This window comes from Chelon labrosus, assembly GCF_963514085.1.
Source record: "Chelon labrosus genome assembly, chromosome: 14".
NCBI classification, from domain to species: domain Eukaryota; kingdom Metazoa; phylum Chordata; class Actinopteri; order Mugiliformes; family Mugilidae; genus Chelon; species Chelon labrosus.
In genome coordinates this window covers 3,395,276-3,417,613 of record NC_140347.1, presented here as the reverse complement: position 1 = coordinate 3,417,613, position 22,338 = coordinate 3,395,276, and the positions used below count along the sequence as shown (strand labels likewise).

Genomic DNA, 22,338 nt, shown 5'->3' with positions numbered 1-22,338 from the left:
GTGGATGTTACTTAGACATGTAGCACCCACCTAGACCAGACCAGGCACCCCCACCCCATAGCAATGACACTCCTTGATGGCAGCAGCCATCCCCAGCAGGACGCAGCCTGACACAGACACACACACAGAAACACTTCAGGAACAACGAAAAAAAACAAAAAAAACATGAAGAACAGCACAAGGTGTTGACCTGGCCTCCAAATTCACTAGATCCCAAACTGATCAAGTATCTCATTGAAATATACGGTAAGATAATCTTGAAGTTTTTGAACAGAGGATGTAGGCTCAAACTTCATCATCTTCCTCATCACAAACACAGTCTGAAAACATTCTTGACTCACTTCTCTGATCTTTAGTGCTAACCACTATGCCACTGTGCCGCCCCCTTTACTAAAAACACCAGCACAAAATAAAACATACCAAGACAGACAGAAGGATGCACAAAATATATTTACTTAAGTAACAGAAATTAGTGCACAGAAATAACTTTATCATGCAATGGATGAGCAAAGTATGCAAAAGCTTTATAACTTATTAATAGTGTAAGATTTACTTGTCCGTGTCAGGTAGATTTAACAGAAGAACAGTGTGTGTAATTTATGTAAAAAGCTTACGTTGCTTTAACAGATGATAATTGAATATAACAAGCATAAAAAAGCTTTAAAGTAACATTTAAAAAAATTATGTTGGTTTAACATAGAGTAATTGAATACACTTAACATTAAAGAAAATTGTTGAATTAACATACAAAAGTCATGTTTCTTTAAAAACAAACTAATTCAGTATATTAAACATAAATAAATCATTTTAAGGAAACATAACTTTAATATGTGCAACCGATGTACATACGTTTCAGTGTACATGAAACTTGTGTTGCTGGCTGGCTGGCTCCCCACACCGTGCATGAAGTGGGCTGGTCTGTCAATGACTCCCGGGCCACCCCAGTGTGCCCCTGAATGCAGGGATTAACCTGGCCCCGGCTATGGCTAGCTGCTGCCGTGTACCGCTGGTACTTTCCTCCTTTCATGTGAGACTCGACGGCTTTGAGCCCCATGGTCCCTAACCAAAAAGTCTTTGTGCACATTTTGCACATTGCCTCGTATAAGAACGAGGTTGGCGCCTGCTGAGAATAAGATCTCAGCAGGCGCCAACCACCTCCTAAATAAATCCTCTTATATCCATTTGTCATTAAATTTACACTGGGCTGTCCCATCGGCATTAAATGCACCGTCTGGAACTTTAATACCTACAGCAAATTTACGGTAAGTTTGAGACAATTTAAAACCTTAATTACCCGGATTTTGAGACTTTTCAAGGACCCACAGGAACCTTATAATAGAGGCAATGCAAAAGTAACACAATGCTGTATTACCTGAGTTTCTGGGATTTAGAGGAAACCAGCCTTTGAGGCACAAACAGAATTTCTCCTCACCTGATGAATTATTTAAATTATGATTTACAAGAGTCACCTACTCCATGTTACATTAAACATCACTGATTATGGAGAAATACATTAATACAGTTACACAAGGTAAAATCATCAAGGCTGATTAGATAGCAGTGTGGTCACAGAGTAGAATAAGATTTTAATAGGAAAACTTCTACTTCAGCAAATGGAAAATATAGAGTAATACTGTTTGTACTTCAGGATACGTGTAGAGCTGAATTCACAATAACCAGTTTCAGACATGAGACCTCTCAGTTTGATCTTCATGTGTCCAGGATTATCCAGATAGAAGTGATCATCAAAGTCAGTCCAGTTCTTCCAGGAGTTCAGTGGTTAGGAGATCATTTCACTACTTCTAAGACCAAACAAATTCTGATATCAAATCACAATCAGTGATTCAACTGTAAACCAAAGAGAAACATCATCCACCATCAACATTTAAAGCTCAGAGTTGAAGCTGCTGTCACTTCAAAGACTCTCCTTCCTACAGAGAACACAGAGACAATGAGGAACCAGGTAACCAAAACCCAAATGCAGGATAGAGAGGTTGAGTGAATGTGGTGTTGAAGGTGTAGAGGTGGATCAGTTTGTCAGAGGAGACTCTGTAGAAGGACAGAGTTCCAGCAGGACAGTCCACATACACTGATACTCTGTTAGAGACAGAGGAGGAGGAGATGGATGTTTCTCTGTTATTGTGCCAGACAGAGTAACCATGACGATCAGAGCAGGTCAGAGTCCAGGACTGATCATTCCCTCCAAACCTGCTGTCATTCATGGCTCCTTTCTTTCTGATTCCTCTGTAACTCACTGATATATCAACACCTCCTCTGCACTCAACCTCCCAGTAACAGCGACCAGTCAGAACATTTCTACACAGCAGCTGAAACCAGAAGTCAAATCTGTCTGGATGATCAGGATATGGCTGCTCCTCTCTCATACGTGTCACCTTCCTGTTGTTGTCAGACAGTTTGAGGTTTCTGTTGACTGAGTTTGTGTCCACTTCAAGTTGACAGAAATCTGATGGAGAGAAAAAGACACAACACAGCTGCAGTTTATCATCTGACACATCTGATGGATTTATTCTTTCTTGACTCACTGATCTGTTGTTCATTAATAGAAAGTTTAATGATGATACTTTTAGTCAGGATTCTCTTGTCAGTGATGTTTGAATGAATAAATACCACAACTATCAGCTTTGGATTTAAACACAAACTGACACTTTGATGTTTTATCATCATTAGTCAAACTTACACTTCCTCAGACCAGGTTTTAACCATTGCTCTCCACCATGGTCCATCCTGGAGGAAGAAACACAGTCAGAATGATTCTCTATCCAACATGAGTCCTAACTGCTGTTCAACATGAAGCAGAGTTCATCAGTTTATCAGTGAGACACAGAAACAGACTGAAACTCATCAGTATAGACTGTCTCTGATGTTTCACTGTCTGAAAGATAATGAAATGTAGAAATAAACAGAGCTCAGTCTCCACTGTCAAATATTGATCATGAAACCAAAATGTGATTCTTTGTATTAATATTCTGTCTAAAACAGACACCTTCTTGTCACTAACTGTTAAAAGGCCTGCTAAATGTATGTCAGTGGTGTCTTACACAAGTCAATATAGTTTACTTGTACATTCATTTGACAGTGATTGTCAGAAATAAGCCTGGAACTAAACAAGAACAAACACTGTCACACTGAGAACATAATCTGATGACTGTGGTGTTCAGCCTTTTTCCTTAAATAAATGATGACCTGTTGAACAGTGCTAAGAGTTATATTCAGTATATTATATAACATTATTTGACATGTCTATTTGTCTGTGTATAGTTTTCCTCCAGCTGATCCATACAGGCTGCAGTGACGTCCAACATGAGATGAAGAGCTGGACTAACAGGACTTCTGGTCAGTGCAGAGAACAATTTGAAAGTCTTCACTTCATCACTGATTCCTTGTTACAGCCCAGATGTGTTAACTGTAATATTGATGTTTTTCTAAATGTAAGATTTGACTTTAAATTGTTAAACTATTGCTTGAATAGCAGTAACAATGTAATGTTAAATGTTAAATGTGAAGTTGAAATAAATATATGGATGTTCTGTATCACTGAGTTGTATTTGTCTTTATTTCCTGTTAACTGAGCCTTTATAAATGCTTTATAAGGCATAAATAGTCCTCACTTACATTAAGTTTACTAACAATCAATAAATGGTTAAGAACGACCTTAATTAACCATGAATTACAGCAGTGGTTCCCAAACGTTCTCTGCTGGGACCCCCTTTGGTACATAATAAAATCTTCACGCCCCCGCCCCCTCCCAAAAAAATTTTGTTTTCAGACTCCATTGTTGTTTATTTCACACATTGTAATTAATACAAACCTCAACCTTTTCTGAACAAATAAAATTAAACTTTACTGTGTAAATCTATTAACACACTTAGTAACTATTAATACATGTGTCAATAATAAGATGCATAAATGTACATTTAAATAGTTTATTATTCCTTTACTTACACTTTGTAAATTGTCTTACGGACCACTGAAAACTCCTTAATAGTTTATAAATACATTAATTTTGAATTTATAAATGACAAACTAATCAATTGTAAAGAATGAAAATACAATTATTAAACACATTATACAGATGTTTATAAATGATGAATGAAACATTTACAGCTGCATTTATAACCTGCTTACTAATGATCTATTACTGTAGGACTAATGCTTTATAAGTGTTTACTAGTACTTTACTAATGCTTCATAGTGTGTTACCGACAAACCTACACTGTGTGAGCTCCTGTTGTCTGTCCATACCTGAGAGTGTCCAGTCTCCAGAGTGGATCCTCCAGTCCAGCAGACAGCAGCTTCACTCCCTTGTCTCCTGGATGGTTGTAGCTCAGGTCCAGCTCTCTCAGATGGGAGGGGTTGGAGCTCAGAGCTGAAGCCAGAGAAGAACAGCCTTCCTCTGTGATCAGACAACCTGACAGACTGGAGATAGAAAAATATCAGAAACTCAAGAAGAAGAAGGAAAATCCTCCAGATGTTGAACTTCTGCACCAACATGAACTTAAATTAGGATTTAACTGATCAACAACCAGCTGTATCCTGACCTGAGAGTTTCCAGTTTACAGTGAGGACTCTCCAGTCCAGCAGACAGCAGCTTCACTCCTGAATCCTGCAGGTCGTTGTTACTCAGGTCCAGCTCTCTCAGACTGGAGGACTGGGAGCTGAGAACTGAGGACAGAGCTTCACAGCTTCTCTCTGAGAGGTTACAACTGCTCAGCCTGAAGAAGAATCAACATAAAATGTTTTATTTGTCATTTACTAAATGAATCATGTTTCAAATAGTTCCTAAATCCACCTACAGAGCTTTGTTGGAGGCTTTGACCACTGGCAGCAGCCTCAGAAGAGCCTCCTCTGAAGCAGAGTATTTCTTCAGGTCAAACACGTCCAGATCTTCTTCTGATGACAGTAAGATGAAGACCAGAGCTGACCACTGAGCAGGAGACAATTCATCTGTGGAGAGACTTCCTGATCTCAGGGACTGTTGGATCTCCTCCACTAGAGAACCATCATTCAGTTCATTCAGACAGTGGAACAGATTGATGCTTCTCTCTGCAGACAGATTCTCACTGAACTTCTCCTTGATGTACTGGACTGTTTCCAGATTGGTCCGTGAGCTACTTCCTGTCTGTGTCAGCAGGTCTCGTAGGAGAGTCTGATTGGTCTGCAGTGAAAGACCCAGAAGGAAGCGGAGGAACAAGTCCAGGTGTCCATTTGGACTCTGTAAGGCCTTGTTCACAGCACTCTGATGGAGACGTGTTAGTTTAGGTTTGTTTCTAAAGAGTTTAGACAACATAGATGTAGTTTGTTGTTCTTCCATCAGGTTGACAGCAGACTTGGTGAAGGTCAGATGGACATGAAGAGCAGCCAGAAACTCCTGAACGCTCAGATGGACGAAGCAGAACACCTTGTCCTGGTACAGTCCTCTCTCCTCTTTAAAGATCTGTGTGAACACTCCTGAGTACACTGAGGCTGCTCTGATATCGATACCACACTCTGTCAGGTCTGATTCATAGAAGATCAGGTTTCCTTTCTGCAGCTGATCAAATGCCAGTTTTCCCAGAGACTTAATCATCTTCCTGCTCTCTGGACTCCAGTGTGGATCTGTCTCAGATCCTCCATCATACTTGATCTTCTTCACTTTGGTCTGAACCACCAGGAAGTGGATGTACATCTCAGTCAGGGTCTTGGGCAGCTCTCCTCTCTCTCTGGTTTCCAACATATCCTCCAGAACTGTAGCAGAAATCCAGCAGAAGACTGGGATGTGACACATGATGTGGAGGCTTCGTGATGTCTTGATGTGGGAGATGATCCTGCTGGCCTGCTCCTCATCTCTGAATCTCTTCCTGAAGTACTCCTCCTTCTGGGGGTCAGTGAACCCTCTGACCTCTGTCACCATGTCAACACAGTAAGGAGGGATCTGATTGGCTGCTGCAGGTCGTGTGGTTATCCAGAGGCGAGCAGAGGGAAGCAGTTTCCCCCTGATGAGGTTTGTTAGCAGCACATCCACTGAGGTGGACTCTGTAACATCAGTCAGGATCTCAGTGTTGTGGAAGTCCAGAGGAAGTCGACACTCATCCAGACCGTCAAAGATGAACACAACCTGGAACTTTTCAAAGCTGCAGATTCCTGCTTTTTTGGTTTCACTAAAGAAGTGATGAACAAGTTCCACCAAGCTGAACTTTCTCTCTTTCATCACATTCAGCTCTCTGAAAGTCAATGGAAATATGAAGAGGATGTCCTGGTTGGCTTTGTCTTCAGCCCAGTCCAGAGTGAACTTCTGTGTTAAGACTGTTTTCCCAATGCCAGCCACTCCCTTTGTCATCACTCTTCTGATTGGTCCATGTCTTCCAGGTGAGGCTTTAAAGAGGTCTTCTTGTCTGATGGTTGTTTCTGGTCTGTCTGGTTTCCTGGATGCTGTTTCAATCTGCCTGACCTCATGTTCATCATTGACCTCTGCAGTCCCTCCCTCTGTGATGTAGAGCTCTGTGTAGATCTCATTCAGAAGGGTTGAGTTTCCTGCTTTAGCAATCCCCTCAAACACACACTGGAACTTCTCCTTCAGAGTAGATTTAACTTTACGTCCACACTCTGCAGCACGAGTTCCTGAATGAACAAGAAATGTAATGAATCAGTGAACTCATTCATTTTAATAACATTCACATGTGACTGTTTTCAGTCCAGCAGAATTCATAGATGTGATTCAGATGTTTTCATCATATTAACATCAGAGTCTAGAAATATAAACTTCTCCCATGTTTCCTCCATTTCCTCTTTCCATCAAGTTAAAGCTGTTAAATCCTCTTACTGCTCTGCAGACAGTCAGCCAGCTCCTCCTGCTTCATTCTCCTCAGGAAGTTCACTGTGATCTTCACAAATAAATCTCTGCTCCTCCTCCTCTGCTCTTCATCCTCACCCTCCAACACCTCCACATCCTCCCTCTGACTCTCTAAGCATTCTGGGTAATCTGGACTCAGAAACTTCTGGATCTTCTTCAGCTCGTTCTTCATAAAACTGATGATGTTCTCCTCCAGTTGCTGGAACAGCAAAACAAATTTAAAATCACTGGACATTTCATCAGTTACATAACTGAAGATATCGTAACAAAAATGTCCTTGATTAAATCTTTTCTAGATTAAGGATCTGGTATTAAGCATTAGTTTTATATAATCGAGAGAGCCATTAATTCAGCTGCACTACTGTACAATATTGTTAACACTACTGGAAAATACACCCTCAAAAACTAGTTTCTGGATTGTAGTACGTTTCAGTTGTTTTGTGTTGTACTGATTCATGTTACTATTATTTTGACAACCAAATAAGAAAACTGTCTGACAGAAATGCGTTGTTGATTTACCAAGTCTCTTACACTTTCAACGTCAGCTACACATCAGAACAGTCATGAAGAGTTATTTAATTCATCCTTCTATCCACTTCTGTTTATTTGAGGTCGGGTCGTGGTGGCAACAGGCTAAGCAAGGAATTCCAGACTTATCTCTCCTTAGCATCACATTCCATGGTTTTTCTTGTACATTGTGAGGCATTGTGAGGCATTGTGAGGTCAGATGGGATGTAATTCCTTCCAACGTATTTTGGGTCTACCCTAGGGTCTCTTACTGGCTGGCTATAGTTGGTAAACCTCCAAGGGGAGCCTCGCCCAGGAGGGACCTTGGATGCCCGAACCACCCAAGACTGAGTGCAGCCACCCTTTTTCAGTCACTATCCAACGTTCATGAGGTTTGGAACGTAGATTGACAGTCAGGATGACTGACCTCTTCACCATGACAGTCATACAGCACCTGCATTACTGCAGCTGCTACAGCAAATCATTTGTCCACCTCTCATTCCATTGTACCATCACTTGTGAATAACACCTGAAGAAACTCCTTCCCTTGGGAAGGAACTTGCCACCAACCCAGGAGAACAATCCACCATTTTCCAACAGAGTACCATGACCCCGGACTTTGAGGTGCTTCCCCTTATCCCAACTTCACACTCTGCAGACACACCCATTACTACCAAAAAACAGCGTACCAACAAAGAAGCAGTGTCCAGCACTGGAAACATCCTTGACTTCGTTCTGAGGATCTGGACACCGCTATCTCTTTTGTTACACATGGACCGGATGACTTGTAGCAATGGCCCTGGTACCCCACAGTCCCTCAGTAAATTTCCTAGGCAACACAGTCATAGGCCCTCTTCAAGTCCACAAAACACATGTAGACTGCAATGGTACACTTTTGTACTGAGTTCGTAGGACATTTTGTCACTACAACTACAGAAGCCGTATAAAGTATTGTTCATAAAGTAGCTCAGGGTGGACTGCTTGAAATTCACTCACCATGAATATGAAATTGAGGTCTGTTTCATGCTGTTGGCCATACTGAGCACGAGGAAACTTTGAGGTTTGTCTGTCGAGAAAAAACATGCTGTGTTTTGTCTTAATAAATCCCAGAGAAGTCATGTTCATATTTAAAAAGCCATACAAATATAAAATGTAAAATCAGTTGTAGTGATCAGTCTTCATGAACACTTCTGTTCTTTGATGATGAATCCTCAGACGATCAGCACTGACAAATATTTTGAGTGAAAAGATAATAAAATACAGTTGAGAAAGGTTTTAAAAACCTAACTTTATTCAACAGATTGTGGTCCCTCTTTGTTAAGGTATTGAATGAAGCTCTGACCAAAGCTGAAAGCAAAAAGTGAACCAAAGGACTGAACTCTCTCTTCTTTGTCTTGGGAATCTTGCATATTCATAGTGAATCGTTACCGTTCATCAACTGAGTGGTGTCTCCACTGATGGAAACACTTCTGAACACATGGACTCTGACTGGTCCTTGAACTTAACTTGTAGTCCTCGAGGAGCACCCCAATGTAATATTGGGTAATTTTTCTGAATAAACACAGACCAAAGAATAATATCTGTTTCATATACCTGTACATTATTCAAGTTATCTTGGTTTGTTTTCTCAAACTTTGTTGAGTTTGAGAAAACAAAGAATTTGAATGAGTGCTCGCTTACATTTCATCAACTGAGTGGTGTCTCTGTTTGAAGACAGTTGGATGATGCATAGACTGGTCACTCTTCAATGAAACACAACTGGGTTCAGGAGAATCTGTTCTCTGCTGATGGATCCTGATACAAACACAAAAATGATTTTATTTAAAAATGAAGAGACAGTTGGTAAAATATTCAAATACATAATTGTATAAATAAAAATAAAATTCAGGTACTTTTATAATACACATATATTATAAGTATTATTTTCACTAATAAGCCAAAACATTATGAGCCTCTGCCTAATATTCTGTTCCATGTTTTACTAAACTTGCTGATGAGTGGACTCAACCAAGAGTTCACCGAACATCCAACACATCTATACCTGTTATACATTCTTCAAGTCATCTTTGATGAGTTGGTTAAAACTCAGTATTTGAGAAAACAAGGAATCTGATTGAGTGTTCTCTTACGTTTCATCAACTGAGTGGTGTCTCTGTTTGAAGACAGTTGGATGATGCATAGACTGGTCACTCTTCAATGAAACACAGCTGGGTTCAGGAGAATCTGTTCTCTGCTGATGGATCCTGATACAAAGAGAAAACAGATTATTTAAAGATTAAGAGTTGGCAATATATACAAATAAATTATTGTACAGATAAAAATAAAATTACTGTAATTTAGTATTTTCACTACTTAGAATTTTCTACATTCCTGCACAAAATATAAAAAATATTCTGATAGTCAAGAAAGAAAATCCAATCAAACTCATGAAACTTAAATATTATACTTGTACATTTATTTATTAAAGAAAAGTAATCATTTGCACATATCTGTAAGTTGCTAATATATTTGTACCCTTGTTTTTGGTATCTGCTGCGACCTCTGTGTGCAGCAGTTACCGGCAACTAAAAGTTTCCGTCTGCTGCTGATAAGTTCTTTCCAGCCTGATGGGGAATCCATGAACATTAACATTAGCCAATGTGAGAGAGGCCTTTAGCTGCTTAGAAGTTCCCCTGGGTTCCTTTGGGACCTCTCAGACTATTATGGAGTGATCTTTGTTGGTGGACCACTCCTGTGGAGGGGAACAGTCATCTTCAATCTGTCTGACTGTGGATTATTTGTGGGTTTCAAACTCTTTAGAGATGGTTCTGGAACCTTTTCCAGCCTGATGAGCAACAATAACTCTTTATCTGAGCTCCTCAGAAAGCTCCTTTGTCCACAAACATGTGTTGTGAAGATCAGACTGAGACAAATCCCTGATTTATTTAAACTAAACCAGGAACTGAACCACACCTGAGTCACATTACATTGATGGAAACACTTCTGAACACATGGACTCTGACTGGACCTGGAAGTTAACTTGTAATCCTAGAGGAGCACCTCACCTCTGATATGTAATATTGGCTAATTTTTATGAATAAACACAGACCAAAGCATAATATCTGTTATAAATGACTAATATATGAATATGAATATTAATATCTGTTTCATATACCTGTACATTATTCAAGTCATCTTTGTTTGTTTTCTCAAACTTTGTTGAGTTTGAGAAATAAGTGTTCTCTTACATTTCATCAACTGAGTGGTGTCTCTGTTTGAAGACAGTTGGATGATGCATAGAATGGTCACTCTTCAATGAAACACAGCTGGGATCTGGAGAATCTGTTCTCTGCTGATGGATCCTGATACAAACACGAAAATGATTTTATTTAAAGATGAAGAGACAGTTGGTAAAATATACAAATACATAATTGTATAAATAAAAATCAAAGTCAGGTACTTTTATAATATACATATATTATATATATATAAGTATTTTGTTCACTAATGAGCCAAAACATTATGACCCTCTGCCTAATATTCTGTTCTATGTTTTACTAAACTTGCTGATGAGTGGACTCAACCAAGAGTTCACCGAATATCCAACACATCTATACCTGTTATACATTCTTCAAGTCATCTTTGTTTGTTTTCTCAAACTTTGTTGAGTTTGAGAAATAAGTGTTCTCTTACATTTCATCAACTGAGTGGTGTCTCTGTTTGAAGACAGTTGGATGATGCATAGACTGGTCACTCTTCAATGAAACACAGCTGGGTTCAGGAGAATCTGTTCTCTGCTGATGGATCCTGATACAAAGACAAAAAATATTATTTATTTTAGAGTGAGATCACATCGTACAAGTGTTCATGTTAATAGTGAAAGACATTTTACAAACGTGTATTTCTGGACAGTTAGAGATGTTCATCTCACCTCTGAGCTTCAGTCTGGATCTCATGTTCCTCACTCAGAGAGGTTTTAGAGGGAAGGACTACCTCCTCTCTGTCATCACACAGATCCATTGCAGAGTCCACACCTTCACATAAACACACGACCTGCTGAGTCATTACAATGACAGTCACATCACATTAGTTCTCATCACTGTCAGTAACACGGCATTGATATTCAGACCTGATAAAAAACCTCATTGGAGCTCTAAGAAGGATGTCTGCACATAACTTTAAACTGTGAAATTCTAAGCTTGCGGGAGTCACTTGTACTGTAGAATATTAAAGGTCATCATGAAGTCAGCTGAATTCTGTAATTTTATGGAAGACATTTTGAGGAAAGTACAGGTATATAAATAATGGTTGCATGCCACTTGGGGGTTAGTGTTCTGCTTTTGTATATTCTTGGTCACTGTCATGTATTTCCTGGAACAGCTAATGGAACTGAGCCAACATTAATACACCTGTGGTTTCTCATTTGACAAGTTAAAATGTCTTCATGTAAGGGTTTATTCTAATCTGCTAAAATGCATTTGGTACAGTGCCCTACAATTTTGATTTCCATTATTAAATTTATCATTTAAATAGTGGTAAAAGTTGATTTACCACCCAGTCAGTTGTTATACAACCTTTTTTTTTTTTTTGTTATTTAAGTGTGACATTCATTGCTCACTTTTGATTCTCACAGTCATGAGATATTTAGTTACCATTACAACTTTGCAACAGATTCACTGTGTGTTTGTTTAAATGTTTAATACACACACTAGAATTCAACAGAAGGAACAACCAGTGTAGCCATGTTTGATCCAAGCGGTCTGACCAGTTCTGACACTCCCTGCATAGTTTAACAGTCATGTGAGCTCAGATTAAAATAACTTCACCTTTTCTCCAACAGTAAAACACATAAAATGACTGTTCTTTAACTCATTAAGTCTTAATGTCCTGTACACCAGCAAATGTCAAATAGATATTTAGAAACAGAAAATCATGATCTAAAAATCTTCCTCTGTTCAGCAAAGAAGCGACATGAACTGAATAGAATCGCAGTGATCCAGTTAATGAGACATTTCCAGATTTCTCTGGTAGGATTCTCACCTGTTGAACTCACTTCAGGTCGACTTTCAGACACTTTCCACCTTCATGTGTTGAGAAGAAGCTGCTCATTCTCTCTCATCAGTCCTGGATTTGATCTGAGGACGTCGTCACATCCTCATAACTTCAGAGTCTGTAAACACATCAGAGTGACGTTAAAACCAGTTTAACCAGTGGGAGGTTCCCTGCAGTCAGAGGGAACTGTTTCCTTGTTTCTCTCTCTTATCTGACTGACATGATCCATATGAGATGATGTAATTCTACATCTGTCCACTAGATGGTAATAACTATATAAACATTAACTAAACTAGAACCAGATTCACAAAACATCCTGAGGTTCAAAGTAGTTCCTAACAGTCAGTAAAAGCTGTTCACAGTCAGTCACATCCTGCAGAAGAACTTTTAAAATCTATTCATTTTGTTCATAAAGTTTCAGTTGAGTCACTAACAAGTCAAAAGAATCAGTACCAACACATCTCTCCACAACTGAAATCACTCTAACCTCCACTTTCTGTCAGAATTATTAATGAAACCAAAATGTTCACATGTATTTATTTAGAAATGAATACTATGAGGACAAAGCCTCCCCAACACAGACAGACAGACAGCTGCCACATCCAGAAGTTCTCGGACGATACAGCCATCGTTGGACGGGTAACAGACGGGAACGACCTGGAATACAGGAAGGTGGTCGAGGACTTTGTCGACTGGTGTGAACGCAGTCACCTTCACATCAACGCCACCAAGACAAAGGAGATGGTGATTAACTTCCAAAGGAGGGCAGCACACACAGCGCCGGTGAACATCCAGGGTTTGGATATCGACATCGTGGATGGCTATAAATACCTGGGTGTTCACCTGAACAATAAACTGGACTGGTCAGACAACACTAATGTCCTATACAAGAAGGGACAAAGGCGCCTCCACCTGCTGAGGAGACTGAGGTCCTTTGATGTGTGTAGGACGTTGCTCAGGACCTTTTATGACACTGTGGTTGCATTGGGAACCTTCCACGCTGTGGTCTGCTGGTGTGGTGGAGTCACAGAGAGGGACAAGAACAGACTGGGCAAACTGATCAAGAGGGCCAGCTCCATCCTGGGCTGTCCTCTGGAGCAAGTGAGGGAGAGGAGGATGTTGGTTAAACTGTCCAACATCAGGAACAACTCGTCTCATCCCCTGTATGAGACAGTTGGGACTTTGGGAAGCTCTTTCAGCCAAAGACTGCTGCACCCACAGTGCAGGAAGGAACACTTCCGGAGGTCTTTTGTCCCCTCAGCAGTCAGACTCTTCAACATCAGCATTTCCTGACTATTCTGCTGCTGAGCTGCTGAGTTTCTTTTCAGGACTTATGCACAGTGTACAGTATATATAACCATCATCTCACACCTTCTAGTTGCAATACGTAGTAATTTAACTCCTATTGGAGTTTGTTGTTGTTTTTATTTATGATATTCATGAATGTCAACATATATATATATATATATATTAGGGCCGGGACTTTAACGCGTTCATTAAGATTAATTAATTACACAAAAATAACGCGTTAATTTTTTTTAACGCATTTTAATCACACTTATTTTTGCACCGCGGAACGTTTCTCACTGGATGAGTTTCGGCGGACCGATTATACTGGAGCACCAACTAGCGTTCATTACCAGTGTCCTCAACAAGCAGCGGGTGCTGCCGTGAGCCCCTCTCCCATCCCAAAGCACTCACAGGTAGTAGCCCCGCGCAGCAGCGGTCAGAGCAGAAAGGGAGAACCACGCCACCGCGTCCAGACTGCAAACGAATGACGCATGCGCAAAGCTGCCGCTGATCGCGCCCTGGTTTACAGAGCGGGATGTAAATGTTTCTTCACTGTCACACTAAAATAAATAATTAAAATAATAATCCATTTAGATTGTTAATTTTGTCAAGTAAAAACCGTTTGTACAAAAAATGTTAAAAATATTCTAGTTATGGCAAAAAATGCTCATGTTCTTCTGTGCCTGTGACTTGTAGGCTAGAAACTAAACCAAACTTAAGAAAACTAAAAAAAAAAAAAAAAAAAAAAAAAAAACTTAAGTTACTGTGCCAGGGTGTCTCTTTAGAGTCATTTTGCCAATACCAAGCCCGGATAAAGGAGGCGCGTTAATAATACAGCGTCCATCACAATTACATCCAAAAGGTAAATTATGCAAATTAGCCGATGACGTCATTTAGCGACTTCTAGCGACTTTTAGGACAGCCAATAGCTACTTTCCTTTCCTGAGGAGTTGGCAACACTGTTCATTACTTCAGACAACAACAAACCACAGTGAACATGAAAGAAGAAGCTGATGAGACCGCTTTGGTTGGCCCCGTGGATGGGAAATTTATTCATTATTCAATGGTATACTAAAAATCCATATGAAAAAAATTACTTCTCACTGTTCTCAGGTCAAATATTTATATGCGATTAAAATGCGATTAATTTCGATTAATTAATTACAAAGCCTCTAATTAATTAGATTAATTTTTTTAATCGAGTCCCGGCCCTAATATATATATATATATATATATATTTAACCCCCTCCTCAATCCAAATTGGTTGTTTTAACTCAGACCAGACACTGTGAATCTCTTTGATGTGTTGGGATCTGAACCTGGTGGTGCATAATCAGGTAACCACATGGCTGCTTTTGTCTTGGGAACAAAGGAGCCCTGGAAAAACCCCAGTATCCCACAATCCTCTAGGTGTGAAAACTGACCAAGCAGTTCACTGGCTGACAGTGGCATGTGACCTCTGAGGTCATCAGGTCATATAAAATGCGCTGTTTGGCCTTTGTTCTCTCTCTTACTCTCTTATTCTCTTATCCTCCTACCCTCTACAACTCCACACCTCCACGTGGAGAACCCCAGCTGCTCGGCTGCAGCTGGGTGCCAGGCCTGTTCTCCTTACAGCAGCGAAGCGAGATCCTGCTGAGGAATCTACACCAGGTCTTTTGGCCAACAAACAGAAGGTTTGCAGGCTAAACTCCCAAACAACAGGAGCCACACGGCTAGTTAGCACCGAGCTGCTAACAAGCCACTTCAAAGGACTTCAAGGAGTGGCCAGTTTCCCTCCAACGTCTGCCATCAGGAAAACACAGCAAGGACTACAACTTTTCCCAGTTTGGCCTTCCATCAGGAACTGCCAGCTAAAGGAGCAACACACCAGAAATTGACTTTCCACCAAATCTGGTAGTATGACCTGGGCCTAGTCAAGCTAAGCTAAGCTAGAGTTAGAAATGTTGATTTGATGTGATATTTGTTTATATTGAGTTGTTTATAGTATAGTGGTTTGATGTTAGTTAGATTATGCAACACATAGACTCAGGGTCTTGCATGCTTAACTAACCACTCTTCCTCTAACCTGGCACCTCATAAAACCCTTATCACATTCCACATATCTACTGGCCAGCACATGGTCTGAGTGTCCCCACTCAGCAGCCATTGTTTCCTTTGTGTTCAAGACCTCAAGGCCCAGCGGCCATCTTGGCACGCCCACAACCGGCGGCCATCTTGGCACGCCCACAACCGGCGGCCATCTTGACACACCCACAACCAGCGGCCATTTTGGCTCACACACACACACACACACACACACACACACACACACCTGTATTGAGTACACTGTAGTTAGCTTGTATGTTTAATTTTATTCTTGTTAATAAATGTCTTTTAAACATACCTGTCTGTTTAATATTGCACAAGAGTGAATACTGCCAACCTCTACACTGCCAAGAACTCCAAATTCCTTCAACTTTAACTAGTTGTTAACGTGGTAATTTTGGTTATAGTTATTAAGTTAATTATTAATCCGAACTCCAAATTGACAATTTAGTATAATTTATGAGACTCGTCTCGTCTCGTCTTCTCCCGCTTATCCGGGTCCGGGTCGCGGGGGCAGCAGCTTCAGCAGGGAAACCCAGACAGCCCTCTCCCCAGCCACTTCAGCCAGCTCCTCCGGAGGAACCCCCAGGCGTTCCCAGGCCAGACGAGAGATATAATCCCTCCATCGTGTCCTAGGTCGGCCCCGAGGTCTCCTTCCGGTGGGACATGCCCGAAACACCTCTCCAGGGAGGCGTCCGGGAGGCATCCTTACCAGATGCCCTAGCCATCTCAACTGGCTCCTCTCGACGTGGAGGAGCAGCGGCTCTACTCTGAGCTCCTCCCGTATGTCCGAGCTCCTTACCCTATCTCTAAGGCTGAGCCCGGCCACCCTGCGAAGGAAACTCATTTCGGCCGCTTGTATTCGCGATCTTATTCTTTCGGTCATTACCCAAAGTTCATGACCATAGGTAAGGATTGGGACGTAGATCGACCGGTAAATTGAGAGCTTCGCCTTTCGGCTTAGCTCTCTGTTCACCACGACAGACCGGTTAAGCATCCGCATCACTGCAGATGCCGCCCCGATCCGCCTGTCAATCTCCCGCTCCCTCCTACCCTCACTCGTGAACAAGACCCCGAGATACTTGAACTCCTCCACTTGAGGCAGGACCTCCTCCCCGACCCGGAGTAGGCAGTCCACCCTTTTCCGACTGAGGACCATGGCCTCAGACTTGGAGGTGCTGATCTTCATCCCAGCCGCTTCACACTCGGCTGCGAACTGCCCCAGCAAGAGCTGAAGGTCGCTGTTCGATGAAGCTAAGAGGACCACGTCATCTGCAAACAGCAGAGACGAGATCCTCCGATCACCAAACACGATACCCTCCCCCACCCGGCTACGCCTAGAAATTCTGTCCATAAAAACTATGAACAGAACCGGTGACAAAGGGCAGCCCTGGCGGAGTCCAACCCTCACTGGGAACAGGTCCGACTTACTACCGGCTACACGGACCAAACTCACACTCCTTTGGTACAGGGACTGAATGGCCCTTAGTAAGGAGCCATCCACCCCATACTCCCAGAGCACCCCCCACAGGATGCTCCTGGGGACATGGTCGTAAGCCTTCTCCAGATCCACAAAACACATGTGGACTGGTTGGGCAAACTCCCATCTCCCCTCCAGCACCCTAGTGAGGGTAAAGAGCTGGTCCATGGTTCCACGTCCGGGACGAAAACCGCATTGTTCCTCCTCGATCTGAGGTTCAACAATCGACCGGACCCTCTTTTCCAGCACCCTGGCGTAGACTTTGCCGAGACTGTTTTTTATTAATTGGCTGTCTTTTCCCTTCCTAGAAGGGTGGTGCCCCGAGGTGATCTAGTAATTCAGATCCAATTATTTAATAATAAATAATTATCTTTGATAATTATTAATTATTCATGATAGCCAAACCCCAATACTGAGTGCCTTAGTACCAGGCCCAACAGATGCAATATGTAAATATTTTCTGTACATAACATATTTGTTGGCTGTATTCTATTCTATTTTTATTCTATTCTATTTTTTTGTATCTTCTGCATCTCACATTGTTGTTTCCTGCCGCTGTAACGCCCTAATTTCCCCACGGGGATGAATAAAGCCTTATCTTATCTTATCTTATCTTATCTTATCTTATCTTAATGAAGACAAGCGGGGCAATGAGAGCACGCGGTAGAGGACGTGTGTGTGGTAAAAAGGGCCATATGTCCAGGGCATGTCCTGACGAAACCCAACAGAGAAGAGAGGTTCGAAAGTGGGACACACCACAGTGAGGAAGAAGGCGCGGTCGAGGACAAGGCCGGGACCATGTGAAGAAAGCTGATGGAGAGACCGAGGAAGAGTCTACAACTTTCTGTTTCTTCCAGATAAGTGACTGTCCTATACAGCAAGGAGACAAGAAGGGTCTCATGGTCGACTACGGTGCCACTTCACACATGGTCAATGATGCCACAAAGTTCAAAACAGTGGACAAGAGCTTCAGACCAGAGGACCACATGATCGAGCTTGCCGACGGGACCAGGGTGAGCGGGATGGCGAAAATGAGGGGAGACGCCGAGATCTACTTGCTGGACAGCGAGAGACGACGGGTGAGAACGAGGCTCAAGCAAGCACTTTACATCCCATCATTTCTACAAAACATTTTTTCAGTCAAAGCAGCGACAGCCAATGGAGCCGAGATCCGCTTCAAGGACGGTGATGACTGGCTGGTCAACGAGGACGGTACGAAGTTCAAAATGAACGTGTATGGTAAGCTGTATTACCTTAGCACAGTAGAGGATGAAAATGTTGATGAAGTGTGTGATTGTCATGACATTCAAACCTGGCATAGGATACTTGGCCATTGTAATTTTGATGATATTGCAAAGTTAGAAAAGGTGGTTGAAGGAATGTCGATAAAAGGGAAACATGACAAGTCCAATCAAAACTGTGAAATATGCACACAGGGCAAGTTTACACAGAGCAGAAACAGGCAGGCTGACGCAAAAGCTACTGCCGTACTAGAGCTAGTGCACACAGACTTATGTGGCCCTATAGAACCAGCAGATAAGGATGGATACAAGTATGTGATAGCATTTACTGATGATTACAGTGGGATGATTTTCCCATACTTTATCAAAGCAAAAAGTGACACGACAAAAGCTACAGAGAAATTCATAGCAGATGTAGCTCCGTATGGAAAGATAAAGCGCATAAGATCAGATAACGGTACAGAGTTTACCGGGCAGGAGTTCCAGTCTTTACTTAGGAGTAAAGGGATAAGGCACGAGACAAGTGCACCCTACTCACCTCATCAAAACGGAACTGCTGAAAGAGGATGGAGAACCTTATTTGAGATGTAACGATGCATGCTATTGGAGAGTAACCTTCCAAAGCAGTTATGGACCTATGCTGTACAGACAGCAGCTCAAATTCGGAACAGGTGTTACAGTAAGCGCCTAGAGCAGACACCTTACCGTGTTTTCACAGGAAAAACACCTAACCTATCTCACATGAAGGTATTTGGCTCTGAATGTTACGTATATAAGCAGGAAAAGAAGAAGTTGGATTCTAGATGTGACAAAGGGATCTTTGTCGGCTATGATAAGTATAGCCCAGCATACAATGTGTGTTATCCTGAGACAGGGAAAGTCCTAAAACATAGTCTAGTGACATTTATCACCAAAGGTAGCACAGATAGCCAGACTCAGACAGATTGTGACATGGGGGACAACATAGAGAGTTATAGAAATACACCACCAAGGACAGTCAACCAGGGTCAGGGGCAGCCAGAAGAGAGTAAAGAGTCTAGTGTGGAGGAGGCTACTGAGGTAGGCCCAACCCAGGCAGATAGCACTCAGAGAAAACAGGGAGAAAGGAGATATCCTATGAGAGAGAGAAAAGCTCCAGAGTACTTAAAGGAGTACCAATGTAAAGCTGAGTGTGATAATGATGAATGTGAAAATGTGGATTATTTCTACAGAGTGACTTATGATGTACCTAAAACATTTAGAGAGGCTATGGACTCTGAGAAATCAAAAATGTGGATTGATGCAATGAAAGAAGAGATGAACTCTTTGACAGAGAATGAGACTTTCACTCTGACTCCACTGCCAAGGGGCAAACAAGCAGTGGGAGGTCGCTGGGTATATGCAGTGAAAGAGAGCCCAGATGGATCTGAGACTTGTAAAGCCAGATACGTGGCAAAGGGGTATGGTCAAGTGGAAGGGCTAGACTATAATGAAACTTTTTCACCCACAGCCAACATGACCTCTGTCCGAGGATTAATGCAGGTTGCTGTACAGGAGGATCTTACCCTACACCAAATGGATGTAAAGACTGCTTACCTCCATGACCCAATGAACTGTGAGGTGTATATGGAACAGCCGGTAGGTTTTGAGATTAAGTCAAATACAGGAGAACATTTAGTGTGTAAAGTCAACAAGTCATTCTATGGGTTAAAACAGTCCAGTCAAAACTGGAATTTGTTACTGCATGATCACCTTACAGGGAATGGTTTTCTACAAAGTGATGCTGGCCATTGTGTCTACAGCAGAGAATCTGAGAACGAGAAAGTGATTCTGTCAGTGTGGGTAGACGACTTAATCACAGCAGCGAGCAACAACACATTACTCAGTGATGTAAAAGAAATGCTGAAGAGAAGGTTTAAGATGAAGGATATGAGTCCACTTAAACACTTCCTGGGTATTGACTTTAGTCACAGTGAGGGACAGATCAAAATGACTCAGAAGAGACACATAGCGAAGATGTTAGCAAAATTTGGAATGTCTGAATGTAAACCGAGATCCACCCCATCTGAGCAAAAGTTAAATTTTGACAGTGAGGGTGAGGCTATTGACTCAACAGGATACAGAGAGATAGTAGGTAGCTTGATCTACATTATGACATGCACCAGACCTGACTTGAGCTGGGTTGTTAGTAAGCTATCACAACACCTAGCCAAACCAAAGCAACAGCATTGCAGCAAAACACCTACTGAGGTACTTAAAGGGTACGATAGATCAAGAATTACACTATCGAAAATGTGAGGAAAGCCTACAACTTGAGGGATATAGTGACGCTGATTGGGCAGCTGACAAAAATGATAGGAGGAGCACAACTAGATACTGTTTCAGCTTAACTGAGAGTGGCCCAGTTATATCATGGAAGAGTAGAAAGCAGCCAACAGTGGCACTATCTACCTGCAAAGTGGAGTATATGGCGCTAGCAGCCACTACCCAAGAGAGTATGTGTCTTATACAACGACTTAAAGGAATGGATGGTAGTAACCAGCATGTACCAGTCAAGATATACGAGGACAATCAGGGGATGATAGCTTTGTCTAAGAACCCAGTATGCAGACAGCGAACTAAACATGTGGATATTACAAGCCCTCCAACTTATACGACCATATAGGTCGTGCGTACATGCTCTCGAATACGACCCATGGGAGCGTTTCTTATAATAGCGCTCCTACCGGTAACAGGAGAGTATTGCGGATTGTGGGGATTAATCCACTACATCGGTATGTCATAGTTGGATGAATTAAGGTAAGTACAGCATGTGTTTAATTGACATTTGAGAACAATATAACATGTTGTCAGCTCGTTTTAATGTTGTTTCGCCGTCTAGTATACTATCTAGAATTACTACGGGGGATAAAAATAACGTTATAAGATCTAATGTTACATTAAAACAACGCTTGCCAAACGTTAGCTAGCATTATAACAGCTATGTAAATATGACTTCTAGAAGACGTCAGGACATGCACAGGTGAAAGCCTGGAATGGAAAAGTACAGACAGATAAGACAGGTGTCCATTGGTGTCTGTAAGCCGATTTTCAAATGCTATTATCATACTTTACATACTTAATTTACCAATCACAGTATCTATTGTTCTGAAGAGAAAGCGTGTATTGAAGTAGTTAAGTAATATATTATAACTGCCCTATGTCTGAAATTAGGCATGGTCCCTGAGAACCTGAGGCCCTCTTGACAGCCGAACTTGTAACGGCAGTGATTATAGTTGCTTTAAGTTAAGAAATGACACACAACACTGCATTTGAGTCACTTTGCTGTAGCTTGGTCGAGCGGCAGAAACCGAAAGCAGCCAATCCACGGCGGACAGCTATAGACAGGAATCGAATGAGTCCAACTACGTCACTAGACTTACTGCCAATCTCATAAGCTTTCTTTTATTTATACAGTTCAAAATGTACCAGGTTTTACGAATGTATTAACACGGCATTTATAGCATTCACTTTGAGGATGTGGGTAGTATTTTCACACTAATCAGCTTGTTTTCTACCCCGGGATGACGACTGAGGTTGACCGGCCGATCACATCAGGAGGCCGGCGGCTCGCCTCTGAGATGACCTGCTGCTCCCGGTCAGCTGGTTCCGCAGGTGGCGTCACTTCTCCAAAAACTTCCAATCAAACTTCCAAACGGGCGTTATTTAAATAAACTGATCACATATTCGGGATCTACACGGTTACTTTCTCGCTTGAAAAAATATTACAGTTTAAGTAAGTGACGTATTAACAGCTCTAGAGTGGGAATTAAAACAACATTTAGCCTGCTTATTACGATACCGCTAGAGGTCACTAGCGCAGCTAGTCACCC

The 22,338-nt window shown here is 41.7% G+C and overlaps 2 protein-coding genes across 3 annotated transcripts in view; both read right to left on the bottom strand.

Annotated features, from left to right (window-relative positions):
- Positions 1-474: 474 nt before the first annotated feature.
- LOC311498921 (uncharacterized protein) overlaps positions 475-22,338 on the bottom strand; it is a 225,241-nt gene continuing 203,377 nt past the window's right edge. Inside the window, exons 14-17 of the mRNA XM_084559706.1 lie at positions 4,560-4,733; positions 4,264-4,437; positions 2,699-2,745; positions 475-2,464 (exon numbers count right to left, since the gene is read on the bottom strand). Coding sequence (XP_084415832.1) covers positions 1,932-2,464; positions 2,699-2,745; positions 4,264-4,437; positions 4,560-4,733 — 928 coding nt within the window. The 3' untranslated portion in view covers positions 475-1,931. The remainder of the gene's footprint in view (positions 2,465-2,698; positions 2,746-4,263; positions 4,438-4,559; positions 4,734-22,338) is intronic.
- On the bottom strand, positions 7,703-12,846 carry LOC311498937 (uncharacterized protein). Of its 2 annotated transcripts, XM_084559735.1 has the most exons (7): positions 12,377-12,846; positions 11,268-11,392; positions 11,030-11,143; positions 10,585-10,698; positions 9,487-9,600; positions 9,038-9,151; positions 7,703-8,423 (listed from the first exon to the last, which is right to left on the bottom strand). In XM_084559735.1, exons 2-7 carry the CDS (start codon positions 11,354-11,356, stop codon positions 8,288-8,290), a joined length of 681 nt encoding a protein of 226 aa, XP_084415861.1. In that variant the 5' UTR covers positions 11,357-11,392; positions 12,377-12,846; the 3' UTR covers positions 7,703-8,287. The 2 variants fall into 2 exon arrangements, with proteins under 2 accessions (XP_084415861.1, XP_084415862.1); XM_084559736.1 differs by lacking the exon at positions 7,703-8,423 and having other exon boundaries at positions 8,949-9,151.